The sequence below is a fragment of the Micromesistius poutassou genome, assembly GCF_964030765.1.
Source record: "Micromesistius poutassou genome assembly, chromosome: 23".
NCBI lineage: Eukaryota > Metazoa > Chordata > Actinopteri > Gadiformes > Gadidae > Micromesistius > Micromesistius poutassou.
Window position 1 is genome coordinate 6,770,091 of NC_140293.1, and position 15,994 is coordinate 6,786,084.

General features: G+C 45.0%; 1 protein-coding gene across 1 annotated transcript in view; it reads right to left on the reverse strand.

Annotated features, from left to right (window-relative positions):
• The window catches only part of kcnip4a (potassium voltage-gated channel interacting protein 4a), a gene marked incomplete at both ends in the record, with an annotated part of 93,074 nt that extends 77,378 nt beyond the window's left edge, over positions 1-15,696 (reverse strand). The window contains one exon of the mRNA XM_084487572.1: positions 15,582-15,696. Within this exon, the coding sequence (XP_084343698.1) occupies positions 15,582-15,696 (115 nt within the window). The remainder of the gene's footprint in view (positions 1-15,581) is intronic.
• Between the last annotated feature and the right edge of the window lie 298 nt (positions 15,697-15,994).

A 15,994-nucleotide genomic window follows, 5' to 3' on the forward strand; every position in this document is an offset into this window, starting at 1 on the left:
CTGCAAAATAAATAAACTGAACAAATACATCCATTGCTCCCTTAAGCTTAAGCTTCTACTCAATGAACTGTGAAATGGCCAAGCAGTCATTTCTCTCGGGATCATTTGCCGCCACGTTCGTTTGCACAGCAGGCATTGCCAGACCCCCCCCCCCCCCCCCGCCCCTTCAGCCTCGCGGCGACAGGAATGCCGGGAGTTTGACTCCATTACGGGAAAAAGCCACCAGCGACATGATTGATCGTAGCACATACACTTCGTTCTTCGTTCGAAAGGGTTAGACGGCAAAGCACAACGCTGTCAGCGACTTTCTGTCCACTCTTTAATAGCAGTGAAGTCAACAAGAAAAACGTTTCAAACCATTGAAAATATCCCAGATATTTTCACCTGTCACCTATTCGTCCAGATATTGTCCTTAAAAAAAAAAAAAGAGACTGGCATCCTTTTAGTATTGTCTGTCCTGTCATGTTTTTTTTAACAGGAAAGCCGATTGAATTTGAAATGCAAAACACGTGTGTTTTGCATGAAGAAAACGCCTTCCTGTTGAACAAAGGCAAAGCGAGGAAAGGCCACAGACACAGAACCTCAAGCTCATTATGTTGGGTTACAGAGAAATGTAAATGGCACATTTTACGATGTTTCCAGAAATCCATATGGAGCAATGGGATTCTGAAAAGAAGCAGCTGGATGATGAGCTCACACTGAACTGTGTTCTATGTTGTGATGTGTGGTGGAAGACAATGGATTATACGTCCACAATTACGTTCTAATGAGGCCAGATCAATGAGCCCGAGTCGAATGTTTAGTGCGACCAACCGATACCGTCAAGAAATTGACATTTAAGGCGGGTAGGAAGCACATGTACGTTGGATACATGAGATGATGATGATGAGATGATAAGTGATGATTAGGCTTTAGTTTGACCAAACTAGTATAGTCAATCGTGTACTGTATTTTTTGTAGATTATTTTATTTTATCTTATTACAAATAAGCTTGTATCCCGATTTCACAAACCAAATCTGTTGCTGTGCCTTATTTTCCAGAGTGGCTCATCAAGGTGTTTTGTTTGTGTTTGCAAAGGCATTTGCAAACATAGATTTCAAATATCTGCTCCGTTTTCAGTGATTTGCGTACGAGTGATAGAACATGAAGTTCCTTACTCTGTCAGGATGTATAGCCCATATGCTCAAAGACATTAAGCATATGGGCTATACATCCTGATGTAAAAGTTTGAGAGTAAAAGATTACCTCATTAAGAAATAAACACTTCATAACCGACTAAAAAACAAGGTAGACAATGTTTTCCACAATGTTCTCTCAGTCCATGATGGATCATTATGTGTCAAAATGAATTGCTTGAGAAAAAAATCTTCATTTTCCTTTTTAAATCTCTCAAAAAACTGGGTTTTACTGGAATCAACATAATCTACTACTAACTACTAACTACTCACGCACTCATCAGGGAACATTTCACCATTTTGTTAGTACTTGGGTTGTCGGTAAAGATACGAAATACGATGCGAGTTACACTACGGAGCTGTTCATTTATAGTATTTTGAAACATATGGTTCTCAATGGAGCATCTAGAAAATTCTCTTTGCTCAATGCCAGTTACAGACTAATTATTATGGGGTATGAGCGGAAATATAGCATTCTCTCTGAAACAAACCGCTAATTAGCATGGGGAGAACCAGTCTTAGCCATAAGGGGAAATATCTTGCTTTGTTGATGTTATGAGCTTAGACCTTAATGCCTTAGACCCCCTACCACCCACACCCACACAGGTCATCAATCAATAGCTGCTGGATTCATTGGATTTCCTGTAATCCATTACTTTACACATTTTTATGAAAAATGCAATGAAAGTGATTTAGTTATTTTCTATGACTACGTGCTGGTCTACTACTGTACAGACTACATGGTTAGCTTCTTTCTGCTACAAGTACGGATTCTTAATTGAAAAGGGCAAAGGGGACTTCATTATTCACGAGTGAGCGTGGGTATTGATGCACATCCAATGCCATGAATGTATTCATTAACCAAAAAAAAAATATTTTATGTTGTTGTTGTATGTTAAACATATGATGTATGTTTCATCATCAAGCAATTCATTATTGAATAAAGGCCACTACAATGGAGAGTGTAAACACATTCAACAGAAGATGAATTAGGCAACCTGTGTCTATGATTCAATCTTCAATCTTTTGATTGGACTCTTTCAAGAGCCAAATCCTTGTTTTCAAATGTAAAACGAAAAATGGGAACACAAGAAATATTGGATAATTCATAAATAAACGGCATTAGAGGTCCCTTTAAAAAGTCTACATGATATGATGATTTTTGTGTGTTTATGGCACATTTAGATGATAGTTGAATACTGATGCACTGATGCAACATACTGGGCATTTTGATCCATGCCCAGTATGTTGATTTTCAATCAACTTTAACAAAGCCATATGTCCACATTCTAACCTTCAGTACTTGGCAGAACACACATTCACCATGGAGTTAGAGTGCATTGCGGTGGAAGTCATATTCTCCTACAGGAATTCATTTCATTTATTCATTATTTTATGTAGTTTGATCATTTTGAAGAACTTTCAGGGATTAATAATGTAACCATCATCCACACCAAAACCCCTGCCTCTTAAAAAACAAGATTTTACAAAACATTCCTTCATGTCTCAATCTTTTGAAACAGTAAGTTAGCCTTCTAGTCTTTTCCAAAGGAATAGCCTATACATTTCCTCCTAAACGGATGAAAGTGACGCTACTCCAAAGCCCTGCGACGCTAACCCACCAGGGGGAACATGAGTGGATCCTTCTGGTGTCATTACACCCGCCAGCCAGCACTCAGCGATTTCACCGCTCTCCACAGCGTCTTCTGAGGAGCAGTTGGGAACACAAAGAAGGAACGCCGAACACGACAACAAACGCCACACTTCCCACTCTCTCTTCTCACCAGCAAGATGTTGCGAACCGTAACGGAAGACCTTTATCTTTCAAAAAAGGAAAACTTTCCCCTCTTACAACATCTTTCCTCTTCAGAGAACCAGGCCTGCGATTAATCGCCCCTCCTCCATTCCCGACAAATGCTTTTTTAATTGCTAACCGGCGTGTTTTAATGTTGTTGTGTTTGGTCTCCTGGCGACCGCCTGCTAAGGAGGGACGCCGTGTGTGCGAGTGAGTGGCGTGTTATTCATGTCGCGCTCACCTACCGCTCTGGAACGCCAACCAATTACGCTGAAGGTCGCTCGCTTTGGCTAATCACACCGCGCAGCACACGCGCTATTATTGGTATGCTATGTAATACGGCTGACGGGGGCATATTAATGTAACGGCTCCCCGTGGGAATCGTCGCAGTCCTTCAATGCCAGCGTTCAGAATGCTTTGGTGTATATTTTCAAGTTCAGTTTTCGACCTTCACGAGCAAATTAGCACACACCGAAACAGTCGAGATGTTAAAAATAAATACAATATCATTTATATTAAATCCTACCAAAGGGAAGATGTGTTTGTATTTTTGAGAAAACAAGGTGGATGAATCCGTCCACAGTGGGTGGGATTGGTGAGGATGAAAAGAACAAACCAGACCCAGCAGGGAGCCGCCAGAGTTATGAGCGCCTCAGGGCAAACTGTAGGACATCCATCACGCTGTCTTTTCTATTCTCCCCTCGTCGTTGACTTTGTCCCCTTCTTTGATTGCAGTAAGACTCGACGGCTGTTTAATACTTTTTTTAAATCAGGAACAGGAGGCTATGGTGATCCTGGGACAGACACGATCTCATTCGCCGTTCCTCCCACCATAGACACAGACCTCATTATTCTCCCTCCATTTCACAGTCGCTGCTGTACTTTTACAAAGGAGAGGGCAATATATATATAGCAGGTTCAATTAGGGATGTGAACGTGACATTTAAATGGCGGTGCTGCTGTCTGCGGTTTTTAACTCACTCTTCATCCATCTTCTATCCATTCACATTAAGTCAATCACCTTGATGTTTTTTGACAGGAGTATTCCATATAGCTTAGCTGGAATTCAAATATGGAAATCTCGCCTACTTCAACTGCTCCTTACTCACATGTTTTAAATATAGTACGTTAATGGAGGACTAATAAGCCAATGAGAGATAAGGTAATCGTGATTAATGATATTGGAGCAGCTGTGCCATTAAACTTAATAACCTTAGATAACGGAAATTATTCATACATTCTGAAGACACTTAAGCACCCAACATGAGACTGCAAAGCTGCAATCTATTTCTGCTCACCCCGTATTGTTTTTGGTTAAGTCTCATGGTTCTCACTACTTGCCATCGATCTCAATGCGTTCACAATCGGATGGATCGTGAAAAGGTGAGAAGGTAGTGACTGGAAACTGAAATACAAATCCGATACTCTGCCGACAGCAGCCACAACCATATACTGTAGTAAATAGTGTGATCTCGGTCTATTTATAGCGCGCAGTGCCCTACTCATAAAGACGTCCCACGTAAGAGCCGCAGATGCAAATTACCAATAACTCCTTCACGAGTTCGCTCGGATAATAACAAACACACAAACACGTTTGCCAATGCCGAGGGGGGGGGGGGGGGGTGGGGGGGATCTCATAACCCCCAGTGGCATACGGACGACGACAAACAGGATATTTGTTTTATAACGCGCATGTGTACTAAAAGTAATCGCTCTGAATAAACTGCACAACATGCAGCGTCGTCCCTGTGTTTATTTAACCTTCATTAAAAAACGTTCGCCTACAATGCGACAAACTGCCGCGTTGCAGACGCTACAAGAAGGAAAAGGGGCTGAAATGGAAAAGGGGTAAGAACAGAAAAGTGGTGGGAGAGGGAGAGGGAGAGGGGGAGAGGGGGGGAGAGGGTCAGCAGTGACATTGACCCCTGTGGTCCAGGAGCTGAGTAACAACCCTCTGCCTGAACCAAGGACATGGCGTCAGGGCCGAACCAGTTACTACAGCGGGGGGCGGGGGCGGCTTCTGAGCACCAGCCAGTGGCAGGAATACATTTAAAGACCTAGGGGAGGGGGAGAGAGAGCGAGAGCGAGAGAGAGAGAGAGAGAGAGAGAGAGAGAGAGAGACAGAGAGCAAGAGAGAGAAAGAGCGAGAGAGAGAGCAAGAGAGAGAGCAAGAGAGAGAGAGCGAGCAGGAGACAGAGAGCAAGAGAGAGAGGGAGAGCTAGCGCAAGAGTGAGAGAGCAAGAGAGAGAGCAAGAGAGAGAGAGCGAGAGAGAGCAAGAGCGAGCGAGAGAGAACAAGAGCGAGGAAGGGCGGTTTCATCCAGAGCACTTGTTTTAATTAAGAGGTGGGTCTCCGGAGCGGTGTGGACCTCTAACGGCCGAGGTCGGCAGAACCCAGACACCCGGGTCGGGGTCCCGGCGGAGGACAGAGAAACGATGATGTCACGGTCACATAAAACAAGATCGTAACCCCGGGCGACCCCTCCGAGGTCGTTACTTTGGACGTTTTAATTTTTTTTTATCGTCCCCACTTTCTCACGGCTCGTCAACTTTTATGAGGTTCTGGATCTCTGGAGAGACGGTGTGCACCGTCGACAGAAACACTACGACGCACCAGAAGGGGGGCTATGGTTCAGAAGTTATGATAAAAACAATTATTGATGTGTGCCTATTATTTGCCAGTATATTGGTTTTATATTGGGTCATAGAGAACTATGTGATATGCACATGCTTGGCTTTTGATATTTGAAACAAGCTTGAATAAAAGGTTATTATTATTATAATGTCGAGACTGCTTCATAGACTGCAAAATACTTTATTTCACAAATCAGACACCATAACCTTAAATATAAACCTCTAAACCAAATCTGACCCTTTGAACCACAAATTGTTCAACATGCTCCACACCTTCACTGTACTTCGTTAACCTCCCATAATCATTTGCATATTAGTTACTGAATGTACATTTTCAATATCTTGCCTCTGACTCACCGAAACGTCAACTTTGAGCTGGTCTTTCGATTAGTTATTTTACCCGTTGGGTCTCCCCGTTGGGAGATTGGGTCTAAAGCCAATCTCCCAGAATGCATCACAACAACTGCAATCTCCCAATACATAAACAGTAGACCGCTGTTCAAAGCCCACTGCACATGTACAGCCATTAGTTACAGTGCGTAAGGGAAGGGAATAAGAGGATTACTACACTTGCTCTCCCCCACACACAAAAGAAAATCCATTTACAGAATTACTGGAATGAATGAATGAATGAATGACTAAATGGCAGCAAGATGAGGAGAACACAACTTCATTGCTGCCCTCGGGAAAAGGCTGATTACATAAGGACGGACGGACGGACGGACACACACACACACACACACGATCATTACGCAAAGCAACTACCTAAATGCCATTATATATCGGAAATTGCCTTAGTCAGCAACGCCAGAATGAGATGAGTAGGTAACACAACTGCATTAAGCAGTAATGCGCTACTATACAAATCAGTAATCACCATGCGGCGCAAAAACTTCTCAACAAACCTCGCCTTAGACCGCTATAAAGCATGGTTTCAGTTCTGTTATTGCCCAAACCTATGTTAATGACATTTGGAGAAGCAACAGCATCCATTTCAGCTTAAATATGTATATACTGAGCCGATGGCATCAAGCAATAACACGCACACTGCTGTTAGGGGCAATATGCACGGCACGACGCGCACCATTACTCCAAACTAGGCGTTGTTACGAGGGGGCCCTGGCGTGAACACGTTAAACAAACACAGGGCAGGGGCTGACGGGCGGCGGGGTCTTCTGCGGAGAGAGGAGAGGGCTCTGTTAGTGTTGGTTTATACCGCGCTGTCATAGCAGAGCGTCGATTTTAGCACGCTAACAAGCGGCGCAGGCCAGCAGAGGTGGCCGCCTCATTTTCCATTACCGCTCTTTGTTTAGCTGAAAGCCCCCCGAGCAGGAGCGGGGGCCTGGCGTGTTTCGTTGACGTGCGTTGACCTTCCCGGCGCGGCGCTGGTCCGTGCGTTTCCTGGAGTTCAGGAGCAATTCCGTTTTCGTTCGACCGCGGAGCACTGAGGACTTTTTTTTCTCCTCCTCTCTCTAGGGAGTTAATAAATTACTGCTGTGACACACACACACACACACACACACACAGGCACACACACACACACACCAAGAAACGGAATGAGAGAGAGCGAACGAGAGAGAACAAGAGAGAACAAGAGAAAGAGAGAGAGAGAGAGCGAGAGAACAAGATAACCAGAGAGAACCAGACAGAGAGAGAGAACCAGAGAATGAGACAGCGAGAGCGAAAAAGCGAGGGAAAGAGAGAGAGAGAGAGAGAGCGAGAAAGAGAGCGACAGAGAGAACGAGAACGAGAGAGCGAGATCCCAAACAGTGGTAAACGTGTCAGAATGTGGAAGTGCCTTTAAAAACAGAAAGTACACTAACACCCAGAGGAGCTGAGCAGCTGAGAGGAGCAACTGAGAGAAAGAGAGTGTATAGGGTCGGTTCAGGAAGGACGCATTCGAGGAACCTAGAACATCGGGTGCCAAGGGAATGTAAAAGGAGTTATGCCTCAACATGATTTTAAGAGTTGGAACTGTAGAAAGACAAGATACAGATTCAAGTGGAGGCCTGTGGCTCAGGAGGCAGAGCGGGTCGGCTGGTAACCGGAAGGTTGCTGGTTCGATCCCCGGCTCCTCCTTGCTGAGTGCCGAGGTGTCCCTGAGCGAGACGCCCTCACCCTGACTGCTCCCGACGGGCTGGCTGTCGCCTTGCGTTGCTGACACCGCCGTCAGTGTGTGAATGTGTGTATGATTGGGTGAATGTTAGGCAATATTGTAAAGCGCTTTGAGCGGCCACTGGTTAGAAAAGCGCTGTGTAAATACAGTCCATTTCCCATTCAAGTGGTAGACATTGAGAGAAAAACTAATCGAAACACACAATAGATGGACACAACTTTATTATCTCCAACAATGAGGCAATGCAGACGCCTCACCCCACATCTCCACTCTGGGATTAATAAAGGGCTATTTTTAGCGCTGGGGTCATGGAGAAGTCAGATGACACAGACTCATGAAAGATGTCTCGGCCCAGTGATAGAAAATAAGAGCCCCGAGACTGCAATTCATACTTTGCACGTGACGTCACAACGACTGGCTGGCGGGCAAGAACTCCAGCAACGGAACCTAGTAACCTAATCAGGACGTCGCCAGTTTTACCACACGAACGGTCATTAGGTTCCTCTCAGTCCAAATACCGTCATGATGGAAAGATTAGTTCAACGGGAGCATTTGTGCCAGGCATACACATGGCAAACTGACAAATTGAACATATATTTTTGTACGGAATATCCCTGCTTCTGAAATGCGCGAACATCTCCGCCCAGCGCTCATTCCACTGTGCAGATTAAATCGCGCAGCATTCTGTAACAGCAACTGTGCGATCATCCCTGCCCTCACACATTGTTGAAATCATATGCTGGATACTTTAATCTTTCTATGTGTTTTTTTGTGAATGATGGGGCTATAATAAGAAGGGGACATTTCATAGTGGATGGTGGAATAGTAACATTCACCTTTGCTTTGATTATGAAGATATTCCTGTTTTTCACCTCCCATAAGCCTACGACAGCGTTGTTAAACCATCCGTAGGCTTTCAATTTTTGTGCTGTATAAAGTGACGGATTCTCTGAGATAAATGTAAATATCTCCAAACTCCAAGTCTGGTAGAGTCTTTGCCAGCTTCAAAGCAATGAATACATCAGTGGGTGCTGTGTATGGATCACAAGTTCCGAGTATGTTTATCTTCTCTTCGTATCTAATTTTAACATTTTGTGACATATGGTAAATAGTTGATTGATTGAAGTATCGGAAATCTGCAAGGCTGCAATTCCCCTGGTTGGCCGTTGTTCGTCGCCATTTTGCCAGCGTTTGTTGCCCTCCAGGTATCCAAGGTAGTCACGTGACCGCAAAGTATGAATACCCCGTATCCATCAGTAGGACCTACTCATAGCGGGGACACACACACACACACACACACACACACACACACACACACACACACACACACACACACACACACACACACACACACACACACACACACACACACACACACACACACACACACACACACACACACACACACCTGCCTGTATTTACTCACTGAAGTATTTAGAAAGTACTGACACCATCCGTCTGACACGCCATTACACGCCTCTTCTGAAAGCAAAACCACGGCAGCTTCGCCGCTTCATTAAAAATAAAAGGCCCGGCTGTCAGGTGTGATAGGAATAGAAATAAAAACACCCTGTCAAACAGACACTCACACTCACAACTCAGACACTCACGCTCACAACTCAGACGCTCAGGTGCTAACGAGCGCCGCGCTAACGATATGTACAGCTTGAACTCATGTCTTAGCCTCGTCTCGGTGAGAGCTATCCAGTGACAGCTTCAGGTTTGGGGGTGGGGGGGGGGTGCTGGTTTCCGTCTACTTCAAGGTGTTCTGCAAACGGAGGACTTCACGGGGAGAGGGGTCAGCTACTCTGAAAGATAATCATCGGCGGTTAGCCGCTAATCCTTTGTTTATCCGCGCGGGGGGGGGGGGGGGGGGAGACACGCCGGCTGGTGTCTCGTGGTGTGCGATGGGAGCTTGACGGGAACGTCTACATTTCCCAGTGCTCGGAAAAACGTTGGGAAGGACTGCAATGCACCACTGGCCGGCGGAGAAGGGACTGTCCTTTCTGAGGTGATCCACTTCAACTCACTGAGCCATACGGACGTGTTCCGACAGTGGTTTGCACATATCCTCACAGCCGTGCACATCTCCAAGCGTGCACTGCTGAGAGACACAAGTGGATAGAGACCCTTCTAGTAATACAGACACAGATAAAAACCCATTCCGGTAAATTCATAAATGCCTTCACGCCATTGTCTCACAGCCCGGCGGGTGCGAAACACCAAATCACATTTGGCCCTCACCTCATCGCCTGTATCGTATCACAGCGGATGAGATTGATGCTGAGAGAGCGAGAGAAAGAGAGAGAACGCAAGAGAGAGAGAGAGAGAGCGTGAGATTGAGGCAGCAAGAGCAAGAGTGAGAGAGAGCGAGGGAGAGAGAGAACGAGACCAAGAGAGAGATTGAGACAGCAAGAGGGAGAGAGAGCAAGAGCAGAAGAGAGAGAGAGAGCAAGAGAGAGAGAGAGAGAGAGAGCAAGTGGGAGCAACGAAAGAGATTCCGATCTACTCCTCCTCCGTCGCTGTTCCTCCTCCCAGCAGCCCTCTCCCAATAAATGAATCAGGCGCTTTCCATCGGCAGGGCGGCTCTGTGGTCGCCCTGCCCGTGCCCCCCCACCCCACCCCCCCAGCCTCCCCCGCCTTCCCTGAGCAATTGCTCCTTCTTACCTCTTTGCTTCAAAACAGAAGTGGCCCGATTGCTGCCTCCACTTCTGTCCCCATCCATCACACGCCCGCCCCCCCCACTGGTTCACCCACCCGGCCTGGAGGCTTAAGTCGCTGGGGGAGGGAGGAGGGGAGGAGGGTGGGAGGGGACAAATAAGAAAAGCTCATTGCCTTTTCAATAAAATGGTATTGATATCTGAAGTGTTTTCTGCATATTTCCAGGGATGAATTAGCACGCAGACGACGCCACAAACCTCCCCTGGTCTTAGCCCGAGTGGACGGCGTGACGCAGAGGAGCTCACCGTGGCACCACGATAAGGAGGGGAGCGACGGAGCAAGTGGCCCACGCCGTAACGCCCACTGATGGTAGTATTTCTCCTGCTGACTAAACGGTCTCTCTACTTAATCATTGACTGAGAGAAAAATGTATAAATACAGCAGCCAGCCATCTCACGTTACACCCCAGTACCGTGTGTTGGTTTTAATCTTATCCAGATTATAATAAATCGATAGGTCGTTATCGCTCCGACTTTTAATTATGCCCATAATTAACGTCCTGATACACCTGGGTTCACCTGTACTGCTACACTTTTGTTTCAAAGCAATAGGTTGTTCCTGTAATAAGGGAGGCTGCAGTTACAGGACCGCACTTCTAGGACCACATTTTCAGGACCCTAGTATTTCTTTTTGTGTTTTCCCCTAACAACCTATTTTTACGGCAACCTGCATATCAACACATTTACATTACATTTAGGGAATTTAGCAGCCGCTTTTATCCAAAGAGACTTACAATAAGTACATTTGTCAGAAGAAACACATATTTGAAAGGGATACAGATACTACTTGTGTTGTATCTGTCAACTTGTTGTTATAACTTAGGTTATAATGTTGACTGTTGTGTGTGTTTATCTGTTGTGCTACTGTACCTGTATGTTACCTGGCTGCAAGACAAGTTTTCCTTAGGGGACAATAAACTGAAACTGAACTGAACTGAACTGTTGTTAAAATGTTATGAAAACATAAATAACAAACTCATGATCTTAGTCACATGATCCAAACCTCTAAGGGCTGGCGTTACTTGAACAAACAACTAGATAACTAGAAGATGGAGCAAAAGCATAGAAAATCCCCCAGGTTGGGTTCAGACCCAGGTATGGTCAGGTATCCATACTGTCCATTCGGTCCATAGCGTCTGTTTGCTCGGTGCAAAGTAGAGACCGCAGTACAGCAACAGACTGCAAATGGAGGTGGCTGTTTTACATCAGTGTGGGTTTCATGAGTCACAGCAGATTGAATTAATGCATCGCAAAAACGTGGCTATCATTTCAACATTGAGTGTTGTCCTTTATAATAACTGAACATTGAAGCCTATTCAGCACTGATTAATCCACTGATAAAAGTACACTGTCGATCTCCTACACACATTACCACAAATGTGTTGAATGCAATGTATTCAGAGTGAGGTATGAGAAATAATAAAACTGCCAAACATCCAACTGTCGTCTGCTGCCACCTGCTGGATGTTAAGTGCAGTGCTTTGATATTTAAAGCAAAACATGAATATTGAGACCATTATTTATCTATGTGCAACAGAAAATACCCATCCACAATATGAGTAAATCCAAGCCTTAACTTTTGCATCTTATGAAAAGTAGACCAAAATGAATACGCAGACCTGACAGCATCAGCACACCTCTGATTAGTTAATTGCTGATTATTAAATCAGTATAGATATTAACAAATCTAAATCTATATGTCAAAGTGTCTGTCTTGACAGATTCAAGGACGGTCATTTCAGGTGAATGACGACGAGACATGGAGCCTAGGAGTGTGTGGAACCACCTGCTGTAGTCAGCCTGGCCCTGCTGTCCCTGAACCTGAGAGCTCTGCTGCCACCTGCTGGTGTACGGCCACATGTCTGTCTGCACAAGGCCCTGAGGGTGTCGCGTCGTCTCATTACCAATAAGAACACTATTTACATTGAGTTTCCTAGCAACAGTGGTCACTCAAAAAGGCTATAAAGAAAGGAAACACCAATATTGACACACACACACACACACAGAACGAGAGAACGATAGAGAGGGAATGAGAACGATAAATAGACAGACAGACAGACAGACAGACAGACAGACAGACAGACAGACAGACAGACAGACAGACAGACAGACAGACAGACAGACAGACAGACAGACAGACAGACAGACAGATAGATAGATAGATAGATAGATAGATAGATAGATAGATAGATAGATAGATAGATAGATAGACAGACAGACAGTGCAGTCTACATGACACGTACTACAGAAGGACTGACGCAGGGGGCGTCCTGTTGTGACAACCTGTTCTGTGCCCGGGGGCGACGCACGCCCAAAATAGAAGTCACACCACCACCTAGCGCCATATGGAGGGAGCTTACCTTACCTCGCAAGGTACCTTAGCTGGTCAAGATGAGGTTCAAAAACTGGCAGAATCAAATGACTGCCGTCATTGTTTCGATTTGATCTGTGGGGGACAGCTCAGCTTCTACAGAGGGTTGGCGGCACTAATCCCGAGTCACGGTAGTCGTTCTGCTTTTTATGTGTCGCTCAAGTGCAGCCTGAGTCAGAGATGAGTTCCAGCCTGTGGTGGGACAAAAGGCCGGAATCCTTTATGCTTCGGAAGAAGAAATTGTTTAAATGAAGGAAAGAGTCAACAGCTGCTTTGGTCTTATTCAAAAAGGTAGACAAGACCACCCAGGCCCAGCTGAGCCCAACACACACACACACACACACCCCCCAATTGATGCTTTCAAAGACTGATGGAAATAAACATGATTAAAGGGATAAAACTCCTGACTCCATCTTTAGTGTTTATGCAATGTTACATTGAGGCCAGATGTTGACCTCTGGTAGGAAACACAATGTCAAATGCAGACTTGATGACTGGATGACTAAAGTGCTATCGTATGTTCCTTATAGTGCATACTACTTATATCCAAGAAGCTTATTCCCGTCCATATTTTAAGAGAATCACTAAGATTTCCTTCTCAGACGCCTTATTAAACCCAGTGCGTTTAGAAGCAGCCATTATAAAACACTGCCTTTCTGTCCATGCCTAAAACCCTTTGCTCTGCTGACACGCGCAGATTTCTTACTCCTGAGGTCGCCTGAGGTCTTCGCTGGGCAGCAGCAGATCAGGTCACAGAGTTTATGAAAAAGAAACGCAGGACAGAATTAGAATAGGCCCAGGGCTGTGTTAACAATGTTCCATGAAAGTTAATCACAAAGCCAGACCTCGTTCTCCTTCTCACACCTTGAGGCGATAACACTGCGGACATGGTTGTGTGGAGTAGAGGAGTGTGGGCCAATTAAGACCTGCAGCCCGCAGACAGACAGGGATTGGCTGAGGCTAACGAGGTTAACGAGGTAAGGGCCATGTGGAAAAATGGGTTACAAAGATAATACGTCAAATCTGACTTACAGTCTAACTGAGGGTTGTTCCGTTGAAGTGTATGGAAATTTATATGGGGAATTAAATGGGTTTTCCTTTCTCTGACGTTTCAAGCCTCATATTCATGATAATTTTAAGGGCATATCCCTATTTACTTAAGACTATAAAACTGGATAAGTCGATTTAAAAATCATGAATGAAAAAATTGTGAATTATTGCTCAGTCCTGGTATGTACTTTAAATGACACTGTCAAAACTGAATTATCTTTTTACCAATGCAAAGAAAAAATAACTTGTAACAAAGTAATCCTGAACAAGTCGCTTCCAGCAAATGAAACAGAGCTGGAATGTAACCCAGTATCCTTCAGGACTAACACATTCATCTTCCAGAAATCCATTGCAGCGACATCCATCAATACGGCTCCAGTAGCCAATGAGAGTTGTTGTACCACACAGGCTCCTGTAGTGTAGCCAATGAGGGCTATTGTACGTTATATGGGCTCGCACTTAACATTAAGAGTAGCCCCTCCCCTCCCATTACCTCCACTATGAACCTTTACTTCTGCCTATCCCGTTTCACAACCAAGGCTGAACGGCCGAGGCCAGAACCACATAACACTGTGCTAGGCATCACTATCATACACTGGAAGAGGAAATCTAAGGCCAGGCGTAGGATGGAGTTTATAGTGAAATAGGTGTCCGTCATTTCTCCTCTAACGAAAGCCATGAGTGTCAGGGTTGCATGGGGGAGGGGGTGAAAAGAGAGAGGATCCATATCACATTAGAAGTTTCAGAAAGCCTCCCGCATCCTGTCTTAATATGGTTAGCAATCGCAGCATTGTTTAGTGTTGGATTAATGGAGAAACTTGGATCCCTTAAAGAGAAGCTTTAGGAAAACACAATGTACAAAAGCTGGACAGAGGAATTCTATTTTCGTTCAAAAACGACACAGAAAGTTGCCAAAGAAAGCTACAGGACATTTACTACAGTCAATGTTGGCTACAGTCAACAACACCAGAGGTGTTGTTGAATACTTGACTCTGATTGGGCAATAATGTTCCAAGGGTGCGCATTCTTTTTCAACTTCCTGTAAAAGTTCCAAATAAATGGGCAACAATCCAACATTGAGAGCGGCCAAACGGTCAAACTCAAACACACCGCCGAGATGTGTCCAGATGTTTTCAAATGTTATAGCCCAATAACCATAGACTCAAAGAGGAATATTGAAATTTCAGCTGACGTATCAGTAAAACCTAACCTTTAACCTCATAAATTCAAGTGTCATTGTCGGTAACTGCGGTAGAAGTGAACAGTCTTTTCCGATCACAGGACACCGGCATTGACTGATACATAATGCATGGACTCTGAATCCAGGAAAAGAAAGAAAGCAAAACAAATCTCCCGCAGATGGCCGGACAATGTGAACAGATTACCAGGACGTAACCAATCCCCCAGCCCTGCCTTAACAGAGGCCCACACAAAATGGCCGATATATTAGGTTACAGTACCAAGTCCACAAGGACGGCCTTCTGTCAAAGCCCTTATATATTTACAGTACGCAACTTCATCAATAACACCACATGATCAATCCCAAAACAATTTGCATTTCCTCCTCATCTCGTATGAACATTAGAAACCAGGCTCCTTAACCAATCAAAAAGGATTTGCATCGCCAAGACAGTGGATCGAGCAGTATTCGAGGGGCTGTGTACTCGTTAAGGCATCGCTCGTTAAGGCCTCCTTAACGAGCGATGGGGGTCCGGGGTACCTTTGGGGGCGGGCGTGGCCCACATGATGATGCGGCGGACCAGGCAGCAGTTGATCAGCAGCTTCTTGGAGAAGCCGTTCTTCTTGGGGAAGTCCTCCTCTGATGGCTCAGACATGGTCCTCGCTGCCTCTCCTACTGCTGGGGAACACAGTGGGCCTGTTTGGTGGCCTCTTAACATCCTGGAAGAGTTTGGCCCACAGTGTGTCTATCTAACATGACAGCAATGATGCATAGCTCTGGCAGTAGGGTTAGATGCTTTTTTAGATTTTAGTTATATTTATAGGCAAGGCAACTTTATTTAAATAGCACGTTTCATACATGAGGCAGACTCGTGTATGAAAAGACTGTCAGACTTGTATACTAATATTTGCCTTTCTGTAAACAGTGGTGAAAGTTACAAAGCGGTAAGTTAC